This window comes from Mesocricetus auratus, unplaced genomic scaffold (assembly GCF_017639785.1).
Source record: "Mesocricetus auratus isolate SY011 unplaced genomic scaffold, BCM_Maur_2.0 Super-Scaffold_4256, whole genome shotgun sequence".
Lineage (NCBI taxonomy): Eukaryota > Metazoa > Chordata > Mammalia > Rodentia > Cricetidae > Mesocricetus > Mesocricetus auratus.
The window spans coordinates 32180932-32193614 of NW_024429182.1; the positions used below are offsets into that span (position 1 = coordinate 32180932).

The 12683-nt window shown below is 39.4% G+C and overlaps 1 protein-coding gene across 1 annotated transcript in view; it reads left to right on the forward strand.

Annotated features, from left to right (window-relative positions):
* The window catches only part of Glis3 (GLIS family zinc finger 3), a 407081-nt gene that overhangs the window by 311472 nt on the left and 82926 nt on the right, over positions 1 to 12683 (forward strand). The window contains 1 exon segment of the mRNA XM_040745944.1: positions 3081 to 3191. Coding sequence (XP_040601878.1) covers positions 3081 to 3191 — 111 coding nt within the window.

A 12683-nucleotide genomic window follows, 5' to 3' on the forward strand; every position in this document is an offset into this window, starting at 1 on the left:
TCATGCAGTAGATGCTGGCACACAGAATGGCCACTAGAGATAACTAAAGTGATTATGAATGTATCTGGCTGTCCCAAACTAGACAGTGTATGCAATTAGGAGGAATATGACGTACAGAGCTAGTGTTGACCCTGGTTCTTACTCTCTTGACCTAACTTTTCAGCCAGCGTGTGTTGAGTGTGAATCTGGTCTTTTGTTTTAGAAGCCATCTGTTATTCTTACCTGCAGTTGATCTAAAAAGACAGAGCAGATCCTTCCCAGAATTCACTTCATACATGCTTTTTCTGTGTTAGCAGCCACAATCCTTTTATACCAGCCTTATGAGAACAATTGAGTTTTTATTTTCACACCCTCAACTCCCTTAATGCTGCTACATTTTGCTCCTTGCAAACGCTGTTTCTATGTAACTTTTGTCTTTTATTTCCCCCATTATGTAGATAACACTTCTTTGCCTTCTCAAGCTTTGATGCCATTTTCTTTACAGGAGGCCAGGTAGATGCTGTGTAATTTCAATTCACTTGACAAAGCCGTTGGGATAAATGCATTATACACATCACGGATCTCTTATCCCACGTTCTTGCAAATAATGTATTCATGACAGTACTTTCTCAGTGTTAACATTCTGATGTCTATTATTAAACTACATCAGAGCCTGAATTTTGAAAAGATACTGTTATTTCTACACACCTTCTCATACATATTTAAGATTCTTTTGATGTTATAGTTGACATATTTATTACATTTTATATTAGTCTCTATTAGTCATATTGTAGAAGTCATTTTAGATATGTATGTCATATAACCTTTCTAAACAGAATTATCTCCTGATATGCATAGATGTGATGGTTTCTCTGGTAAATACCTGAAACATGGGCAAAGCATAAACTTTTACTGCTTTAGCCAGAGTGGATTCATTGATTTGTTCAGAGCCAATAGAATGGAATATTATATAAATATGTGGAAAGTGCTGAAATTTTTCAACATAGAAAAATAAGAATAAATTATGTTTAATGTCCTATTTTGTTGTATCTGAAATGGTCTTAGTCTGATCCAGTTTATTTTCCAGCTTGTCATTAAGCCTTATCATGGAAATGTGACCATTCATAAAACAAAATTGTCTTGAGAAATCATTCCATTAACCAGTTCTCTGTGGTTTCAAAGCTGTACTTGAGGAAACATGTTGTTTTTCAACAATACTCTTCTTTAGCGCCAATTTTAGCTAGTAACATAAAACATTTTATAAAGTAATTTCAGCAATAAAGATGTATGGTCCTTTAAAAGCTTTTAAATAAAGCTGCCTAAGATAATGATTTTATGATTGGAATTCAGTGCAGCATCTCTTAAAACTTGGTCATTTTTATCTCATTTAAAAAGATTTTCTCGTTTTTCCTTAAGATCCAAACTGTCTCCTATTCAAATGTTTACTTCCTTTAACAAATTGGTAAATAAATTAAATGCTTGCTTTCCAAAGCTAACTGTAGCTCTTTGAAGAATGTATAACTTGTATTTAGGTTCCTTTCTGTTAATCACTCCTTATACAAAAACTGTCACAATTTTTGGATAAAGGTATCTTTTTCAACTAAATAGATTCTTTACTCAGGCAAATGGTTTTCTCACAAAGATTATTGAAATTGCTATAATAACACTGAAAATTTTTGTTAATACATTTCTCTATTAACATCTTAAGCCTAAATAAAAGAAGTGATTATTCAGGACAGCTGGAAAATCATGAAATGCCTCTATTGATGGAGTATAACATGTCACATAAAGCTTGGGTAATCAGAGATAAAATGACAGGATAGCACTGTTGTCCACATCAGAGCCTGACAGTCGATTGGGCATCCTGCCCTCAAGTGTCATACACAGGGGAGGCCTCAAGGCTACTTGGGAGGAATGGTATGGATTAGGCTTTCTCCAAGAATATTTTAAATCAAATGTCAAATGGCATTCACCACCCCACTTAGGGTGGCGTAGATTCTTAGAGCACACCAGTGTTCATAAAACTGTTTCCGTGAAGTACCTACTCTCACTCAAAGCCGTGAGTGTGTGTGCTCATCCTGAAGGATGGCTATTGGCTGCTTGCTCCTCTGAGGTGAAGGCAGAGTAGGGAAGGCTAGTTCAGGAAGGCCGAATGAACTCAGAAGAGATTCCCAGGTTAAAGCAAAATCTATGTTCCCCCATGGAAACTTCTTAACAAGTGCTTTTAGCTAATAATTGCTCACTTAAAAAGAATAAATGAGATAAGGGCCTGGTTCTTCTTTACCCATAATTTATTGGTAGAGTTACTTAGAATTTAATACAGTGCCCAGCAATTCTAGAAACATAATCTTAGGTTATTCAATTAATCAATCTAAAGTAAGTCAAGATCCCACCTAGGTCATGCATTCATGTCTATCTTAGGTGCCAAACCCTTGGGGACATACCTCTCATTTCCATATACTTCCTGTTTCTCTGCTGCACAGGGAATTGGAAGGAGCAAATTCGCTCCCTTGTCCCTCCACTAAGTGCTCATTCATGTCACTCAGCCTTGACTTCTCTGTGACTAATATTACTGTTCTTCTGGCTGGGTTTTTGTGTGTCTGTTGTTTGAGACCTACTATTTCTTACTCACTTTATACTAATTTTTCTTCTTAATTCTTTTCCTCTTTCTGAATCAGGTACCCTCTGAACCATACCCAGTCTTTTCTGGACTTTTCTACGGCTTCTTTACCTGAGCCTTTAAAGAATCTGTTTACTATTTCTGACAGTACCAAAGATTTTGGCAGGCAGATAACTGTAAGTATGTAAGTATAACTTCCACATTAAGAATTCTACAAGAGATTTTATGGTTACACTGCAATGTAGGTTATTCTCTTAAAAATCGAGGATAGGGCATCTCTGTGGGGCATTTTGAAAGTGTGTTCATCTCATCACCATGATGCAGAATTCCTGGGTGTCCTAATTAACATGCATGAGTATTACCCTGCACTCCACACCTGTCACTTGGTGCCACTTCCTGCTCTGAGCAATCTGAACAAAGCACGACCCTGTTACCTTTATGGTTTAACCACAGCTCCGTCTTTCTCTCTTTTCTCATTCAGAAACCTTATGCTTGTCAAATTCCAGGATGTACAAAACGCTACACAGATCCAAGCTCCCTAAGAAAGCATGTGAAGGCGCATTCTTCCAAAGAGCAACAAGCAAGGAAAAAGGTAAAATTCAAAGAGAGTTTCCCAGTCAGGAAAAGTGTGTTTGAGTTACTCTTGCAGTCATAGTCATAGAGTTTTTGCAAGGCATTAGGGCCTTCGACTTTGAAGATGTCCTATGCTTGATAATGAGGAGGACATCTTCCCCAAGGTCTCAGCAAGGCTGTAGTTGACACAGATAATACAGTCATGTAAAAATTTCTGAGGAAGCTTGCAGAGAAAATTAATGCCAGCCACCTACCGCAGGAAATGTTAATAACCAAAAGCTTTTATGAAAATTTCTGTAAACTCTTTCTGGAGAAATACTTTTTTTAAAAAAAACTATCAGCTCAAGTAATTTCCACTCCAATTAAGAACTTGGGTGACTCTAGTATTTGAAGAGAGCATTCCCCATATTTGGCTTGAGGAAAGCTGGTTGATAGGCACTATGTATGAAGTTCGGGTGGAGGGGACAAAATACTGAACTTAAATTGACTTTGACATCAGTGAGGGATTAATGCGGATTTCAAAATCTACGGATGTTGCAGTGTTACAGATTTGGTATAAATGTTCAAGGTCATCCAGCTAGTGTGTGCTCATTGGTTTATGATTGTCACACAATACTGTGACTGACTGGTCTTCCAAACCTTCTGAGAAAGGCAATTTACTATCTGTCAAGTTGTTTCATAACTGATTTTTGTGGGCTGTGTGGTAGGCGTGGGCTCATAGACATATTCGCGTGTAGGTGGGTGCACATATATGCACAGCTCTGTGTAGAGGCCAGAAGTCAGCCTTGGGTATTGTTCCTCAGGAGCTCTTCACTTTGCTTTTATGTCCACCTCTCAAGTAGTGAATGCACACGCCACCACACGCATGCACATGTCACCACAGATTATTATCAGTACATATGCACATGCCGTCACAGGTGACTTATCAGTACACGTGCACATGCCACCACACGCATGCACATGACACCACAGATTACTATCAGTACATATGCACATGCCATGCCGTCACAGGTGACTTATCAGTACACATGCACATGCCACCACATGCATGCACATGACACCACAGGTGGTTTATTACTCAGACTGAACTCTGGTCCTTATGTTCTCGTGTGAGCACTTCACCCACCAAGCTCTATCTGACACCCAAGCTTTTAAGTGTTTGAACAAACTGGATCTTCTGTCCATGACAGACACATGTTGCACTAACTTGGCTCTTTTAGTGCTACATTTGTGTTGAGTTGGTTACCTGATTGACTTAAGGAGACTTTATAACAAATTTAAGGACACATTAAGATTTATTTCAAGTAAATGAACCCTATGGTCAGGGTTTTCTGGTCACTGTGGCTTCTAATCAAAATTGTGCATTTTTCATAGCTTTTGGAGACTTTATATTTGGTATTGGGAAATCTTCTATAGTTTTTTGATACTGCATTTTTGTTTTGTCTTGAGGTGCTAGGCTTGAGTGCCAGTTGAGGGCTTATATACCGAAAGTACTTAACAAAGTCTTCATTTGGAGAAAGAAAAACACTCATCTACAAGGATTTAACAGATACACTTAACTACTTACAAAACAAATCTTGTAAATCAATTGTATGTTTTTTTCTCTAGAGATATATTTAAATCTCTTTATTTTAGAATACCAATAAATTGTTATCCAGAATCACTTGGCATGGTTTGGATATGACTTGAAGTTAGAAAAGCAAAGAAATTTTCGTTAATGTAAATAAACTTGGAAGAACAATGCTTCCTCTTAAAATAACACAAAGACCACAATTGGATCCTTTAGCAGGATCATTGTCTGTTGGCTTTGTCATGGTCTGTATCTTATACATTCAAAGGAATAAATTATATTCATTTTGCAAAAGCCCAGTCTTCTAGATGAGAGATGATTTCCATTCTAGACGATTTTCTACCTACAAGTTGTCCCTAATAAGTAAGACTATCAGTAAGATGAAAACACTGTCACAGAGCCTACTGCCATGGCAGGAAAGAGTATTAATCCCCTGTGGAAACAACAGTAATGATGCTCACAGGTGTGGGAACACACCGAACATTTTTAGAGATGGTTAATGGCTTTCATTGTATAAAAATGGCGTGTTTTGGCCTCATATAAAGGAAGAGTAGTTTTGATTGTGTGAGCATTAATTAAAAAAAAAGACCTTGAGACTATAAGATAGATTGTATTTACAGTTCCCTTGCAACCTTCAGCACGCAGTCTAGGTAACAAAGGTAGAACTTTCCAGCGGCCTGGTAATCTCATGTCAGACACTGCAGCTCTTCCTTAAGTCTGATTTATGCAAAGTGAAGTGGTCCCTCTCTCACGTGCCCACCGGTGTGCAAACGGTTGAATCAGACTTTGTTGACTTTCCTTGTTCAGCCCTCAGTGACAAATTTACAGTGTTTACTTTCCAAAAAGTCATTTCTAAATCTGCAATGGTTAATTCATGAAATTAAAATGATGAAAGTTGCTTCCTCCAACAAAAGAGGCAGTGTCATTCCCAAGAGAAGCAGCTGCTGATAAACCTAAAATCAGTCTGTCCACGCTGCGAAATCTCAAGCCGATATCCCGGTGTGTTATATTTACACGGTACAATGTTGTCACTAGACCTTAGAGAGCTTCTAATTGCTCACTCATGTCAAGACTTGGTATTTGAAATATTTCCTGGCCTCAATAGTAAAAAAAGAAAGAAACAATAAACCTTTTAGGGCAGAATTAAGATTATTTACGACTTTAATTAAAAATTGAAAACTGGCATGATTTCAAAAAGGGCTTTACAAAAATGTGAATTCATCAAAAATAACCATAAAAATTCCAAGGTGATAAAGGCACAGTGGAGAAATGGGCTCAGCCGTAGGGAATTGTTTTGTTGAAAAGAGTAAAACTCTTTTCTGTCACACCCTGTTAGTCATGGACTTGTTTAATATCCCCTGCCTGCCTGCCTCCCTCTAATCCTCTTCTTAACCTCCCCCTAGACACTAAATGACATTAGTTTGGTCTTAATGTAGCCAGCTTTATGAGGCCCAACCCTGAAATTGTAGGCAGTAACAAAGCCCCCATAAGATAATGTATATCAGGGGGGCAAGCCGCTGTTGAGTGGTGCCCTGACCATGAGGATACTGCCCTTTGTATCACATGATACGTACCACTAAAACTAAGATGGACCTGCAGTCTCAGCCAAACAGTATTCGAGCTGTATAAAGAAAATGAAAAGAACAGGGAGAGTTTGGATTGTTGCACTCAGAGAGAAGTTTTTGTGTTTGCATAAGTCACACACACACACACACACACACACTCACACACACACACACACATCTTCTCAGCCAAAAGACATCCAGCCTTGTTCATCAAATGTTTGTTGCACACTGATAGAGCAAGTAAGAAAGTATTCAAGCCACCAGTATAGTCTCCGCTGAGAATAGAATTTAGCCTCCAGAGCAAAAGGCACAGAATCTGTCCTTCAGTTCTTCTCATGTATGGGTGAATGAAGAGAAGACTAAGACAGTAGGCCACTTGAAATTCTTCTCAAGGCTGTGAGTTTTATCAGAATTTTTCATTTTCACCTTGGAAGTGCCATGAACTGGGGTTTCCTTCAACTCCAGCTTGTTGTCAAATGGACTTTTTAAAAAATGAATATAAGCAATGCCTGGCCAAAAGTTAGAGGTGACATGAATCTTTCTCCGTTCTGTACTTTCTTAAAGATTCTGAATTTTGTATGAGTCGCTAAATGTTTGTTAGACATTGACCCTTGATTGCTTGAATATCATTGATATTCACTTTTGGGACCTTGACACAAGCTGCTGCAATTAAAAATGTTTATATTGCATTCTTAGAGGCAATTTTTATGGCTTTCTGGCTATGTGAGGGCAGTTAACTTAATGTGGGTTTCTTCAAGTGAAACTGGTGATTCTTCAGACTGTTTGAAGCCACCACCTTTCCCCCAAATCACCTCGAACTATATACTTCATTAAGGAACCCAAAGGTTCACCTTGCAGTATGTAGTTCTTGAAACAATGACAAGATAGCTGGAAAAATACTTTCTTTTAAATTGGTGTATCCAGAAATTAATTGTTTTGTGCTTTGGTCTAGTTTTATTTTGGCAGGTGGGGTATGTGTTTAAGTGCCTCTCCAGATTTACAGTTGCCTTTCACTATCTCTCCCTTGTTCCTCTATGGGAATCAGTTAAAATCACTGATAGAGGACTAGGAATAGGCCTGCCCCACAGTTGTGACCATGGGATAAGGGAACCCAACTCTCCATTCACACTTTAGTAACACTACCTCGGTGGGCGGGTGTGAGGATGATTCTTCTGTTATGGGGATGATACTCAAGGAGTGCAAAGTTGTCTTTTTTAACAGCTCTCAGACATCTTTACATCATTGCACTGGTGATAAATGACTGACATCACAACTCAGAACGGTGGTGGGACACATGTGGATCCCCATAACCCTCAGCTGAGAGGAACTTAATTTCAAGAAAGTTTCTGGGAGATGCTCTTGGAAGAAATACTTTTGGTGAACAAAAAAAAACCCAAAAAACTAGTGATGAAAATAAATGATTATATTTTAATGAAAAACATCCTTGCAAATCATCACAAATTCAACCATATATTGATAATGATTGCTACTTGGAACTGGCTTCTATGATAACTTGGCCCAGTGTAATACCACCTTTATTTTTGAAGTGGGTTGATGCTACTTGTTGATAGGGGCTGTTTAGAAGAATTCACACTTGTAGGAGTTGAAAAAGGACTTGAAGGTTGTCAGTGAGAATGACCAGTGAATGAAATAGACATGTGGTATTTTTGGTTTTTATTTTTTATGTTCAGAGTGGCTGCATTCATCTTTACAGGAAAATACAGTCACTGTCTCTGGGATGATGGCCCAAGGTCTTAACTGTGATGAAAGCTGTGGCCCATTCACTGATCTTGGAACAATTTCCATGGGGTGTTATTAGATAGGTTTTCTTTGTTTTGTATTGTTTTTGTTTCTAGGTTTATGTTAGTTTGAGGGTGTGAGTGCTTTCCCTGCATGTATGTCTGTTCACCACCACTTTGCCTGGTTCCCCTAGAGGTCAGAAAAGGGCATTGGGTACCATGGAACTGGAGTTATGGTTGGCTGTGAGCCACCTATGGGTAATGGGAGTTGAACCCAAGTCCTCTGCAAGAGTTTAACTGCTCTTTACTGCTGAGTGATCTCTCTAGCCTCCTAGGTACTTTTTCTTAAAAGTTATTTATTTCTACATAAGTTGAGTAAACACTGAGCTGAATCATATTCAGTGGTTTTCTTCTTAACAGAGTTCTTAGGTTCTTGTGATACACTAATATTCCTTAGCGAAGATGACAGACCAAAGAATCCTTTCCTTCACGGCATCTCACAAAGCTACCAGTAGTTATTTTAAAAGTGTCTCAAAGTTTCATTATTAATTTTGTAAACATTTATTAATTATCTACTATGTGCTGGGTACTTGTTAGAACTATAGGAAACAAACACACAGAAGAGATGTGTTTCCTGCCATCTTAGACTGACATTCCAATGACAGTAAACACAGAAAATTGGTGTGACATCAGTGCAAAGAAGGATGACAGTGAAGGACTGATAACAGGAGGGGTCTGTTGAAGTGGGACAGTCTAGAAAAGTCACTCAGGAACTGAGGAGAAGGACACAGATATTGCCACTTCGGAAATGGGAAAAAATTCATTGGTTGCAGTATTATAAGAAAACTACTGAGTTCAGTCAATTTATTGTACTTCAGTTTGAGCTGACTTTCAAAGAACCTGATATTGCTAACTCCTTAGGAATAGTTGTCTGGGTCATCTTAAGGTTTTTGCTTTGTTTGTTGGTTGGTTTGTTTGTTTTTGAGACAGGGTACCACTATATAGCTCATGCTGGCCTTGAACTTGGAATCTTCCTGTTTTGGCATCCTCAGTTTTGGGAGCATATGCATAGATGTGCCACCACTTTAGCCGGAGCTTAATCCCTCTTTCTTCAGCCCATCCTATTTAGTTGGGGTGGCAAAAGAGTGACTAGTCATTGAAACTTAGTGTCTTCTACCTCCTGCCAAATACCAAAACTCAGGTGGTCATCACTTGTGTTTCTTGGAGTCTGGTTAGCAGGACTTGGCTGGTCCTGAGGATTCTGAGTGAAGTGAGGCTGTCTCTGCACTACTAAGATGGAAGGTCTAGTGGAGACACTTGATTTCATGCAGAAGAGTTATCTGTGAGAAGTCATGCCTGTACATTCCCTTGTGACATGGAACATGGAATACCTTGGCAAATGTCAAAGCTGTTAAGAAGTGACGCCTTGTATAGCAGGCTTTCTCTTGGACCACCAACCAGTTCCCAAATCATGACATGGAGACTTCTTATTAGCTATGAATGCTTGACCTAGCTTATGTTTGTTTCTAGCTATTTCTTTTAATTTAAATTAACCTGTTTAATCTATATTTTGCCTTGGGGCTTTTTACCTTTCTCTCTTTTTTTTTATACATCTTACTTTCCTGCTTCCTCCAGTGTCTGGGTGGCTGGTGGCTGCCTGGCTTCTAGCCTCAGGTGTCTCTCCTTCTCTCCTTTTTTCCTTCTCTTGCCTTGATTTCTCCTCCTACTTATTCTTTCTGCCCTCCAGCCCCGTCTCTCCCTTTCCTGCCTAGCTGTTTGTCATTCAGCTTATTGGACCAATCAGGTGCCTTAGAAAGGCAAGAGGGAAACAAAACAGTATATTTGTTAATGTAATTAAACAAATAGAGCAAGAACAAATGTAACACCTTCTTTACATCATTAACAAAGGCATCAGAAACAAATATAACACACCTTCACATAGTTAAGGTAGTATTCCACAGCAGCAACAAATGTAACACATCCTGGAGTGAGGTCTTGTGTTTTATTCCTTGAAGCCATTGTTCTTGATTATATCACAAAACTTTGTTGTAGATAGTAAGATCATCTTATTTCTAATCCTACTGAGAACTCTCACTTGGAACCAAAATCCAACATAGAAAAACAAAGATGGTGGAATAGTGGGTGTTTCATATCTTTCTGACAAACCACATGAAGACGAATGAAGACCCTCGGACGGGTGCTTTAGTGGTCAGTTTGGGGCAGTCCAGTGCCCAGGCACAGCTACCTTATGGAAGTCGGTGTTTTTTCTGATTGACTGACTGGCAGGACATCTTATGTTTCTCATTCTCTTTCTTTTAATGATGTTTTGGCATCCTTGATACAGATTTGGAAAGAAAAGTGTTGCCACATAGCCTTTGCAGCCTCCGTGCTGTGTCTTGAGCTCTCAGGAAACAGCCCCACACTGCCCTTCTCAGGTGTCCCCTTCTTCTTCTCGTCTTCCAAAGCACTCGCATCTCTGTGTGATTGCCGCTTCCTCTGCAAGTTCGTGCTTGCCTTCCGTTTTCAGCTTCAGCTAAACTCAGTCTTAGCTCTCCTGGGTAATACTTTCACATTTGTTTGTATCTTGGCTCTCTGAGTTGTGAAGATTTATTTTCAGGGTGACTTCACACAAGGGCTTGGATACGCCTGATGCAAAAACTTTTCATGGTGGATACTGGGCAGGTGCCCTTGTCCCCAAAGTGTTTGGATTGGACCCTGAGAGGTACAAGTTTCTTTTAAACAGTGCCTCGAATTGCATCATGACTTAACAAGTCACATTCCCCCAGTTTTTCCATTTTCCTGTCTTTGCAGCTAGTTTGAAAGGCAAACCCTCAGCCCCAGAGGTGAAAGAGGAGCTATTTCAGGAGGGAAGCATTGTTGTGTCACGTAGCAGCCATCCTTGGCAGCCCATTGTGACTGACAACAGATGAACAATGTCCTTGGAAACACTTTCCTCCTTGAGAATTGAGTATTCTTGGAGGAGCCATCTCTCAGATATTGCTGCAGCCTGTCTTTCAGGAACATATGGCTGCTGCAAAAATGGTTCATAAAAAGGAAAGGAAATGGACCCAAACCAGAAGGAATTAATGTTTAGACCTGCAATGCTTGATTCTGCCCAAAGATTCTGTCCTGAGGGTTCATAGGCTATTGGTGAGTAGTCTATAGATGGATGGATGAAAATAGGTAGTTTTAGGAAGCTCAAGATTGTTCCCCCAAAGATAAGCCAAAAAATGGTTTTTGCTTTATAGAGGTTCCACAGATTTCACTGACATTCTGAAATTAAGACTATAAGGCAAAAGCAAGACACCTTGTGAACGTTTGTATTATTTGTATGACTTTGGTTATGTCTACCTTCCTCCAAGATGTTGCCCAAATAAGAATTTTTTGCCTTCTTTGCTCTTTTGTATTGATTCCTCTAGCATTGAATTTTAAAATATTCAAATTATTCCACAAGTAGTTTCTCAAGATTTTTGTATGTCTGAGATTTTGTTACATGTTTGAGTATATGAAATGCTAAGACATAGTCCTTTCCCTAGAGGCAGTCTGAGACGCAGCCTGAGTTAGGGTTTCTGTTGCTGTGATAAAATATCATAACCAAAAGTAACTTTGGGAGAAGAATTTATCCAAGCTTACAACTTTCAGGTCACTGTCAAGCAAAGTTAGGGCAAGAACTTAAAGCAGGAACCTGGAGGGAGGAGCTGAAGTAGAGGCCATGGAAAAGTGCTGCTTACTGGCTTGCTCCTCTTAGCTTGATGAGCATGCCTGCTTATACAGTCCAAGAGCACCTGGTCAGAGGTGACACTGCCCAAGGGGAAGTGAGCCTCCCAAGTCAGACATAGATCATAAATAGAAAATGCACCACAGGCATAATCACAGACCCAGTCAGTAGGGGGATTTTCTCAATTGACGTCCCTTCTTCCAAACTGATTCTACTTTGTGTCAAGTTGCCATAGCCAGCACAGAAATTCGAGCTGGATTTTGATAAGATGGGGGTTGATTGTTGTTGCTGGTTAGTTGGAGAATGGAAGCAGACTATAAGCAATGGCCAGAGTCCTGAGTCTGTGCACGGTTGTGACAAGGAAGCAGTCTGGATTAAAATGAGAGCTGAGAAAGTAGTGATGGACTGAGTGTAAATGGTGAGGGGAAGGGACAAAGAGATAATTGTGGAGTTCCTGTATTCCTGGGTTGATTGACAGGGGTGGAACTGTACTCCACAGGCTGAATTCTCCTCAGGAGGCTTCAGTTCTGTTGATTAGAACAGGCCCACAGAAATTATCAGGTAATCTCTTTTAGTGTAGAGTCATCTGACTGCAGATGTTAATCACATTTGCATAATATCTTCACAGCAATACTTAGGTTTGTGGATGTTTTGTTGACAGGCATGGACTATATAGGCTAGCTAAGTAGAGACATAAAGCTGACCTCCACTAGAATCCATTATGATACATTTTAACTGAGAGTTCTTTACTTGAAGGACCGGACTAGTGACATGAGAATGGGGCGTCGAGAACTTCTAAGTGTCCTTTACATTGATGTTAGGAAAAGGGAAAGGAATTAATTATCAGATATACCTGGCCTTACTCTCTTTGATTATAGCATTGAATGTTCAGAGTAAATACGTTCAAGCCAATTAATTT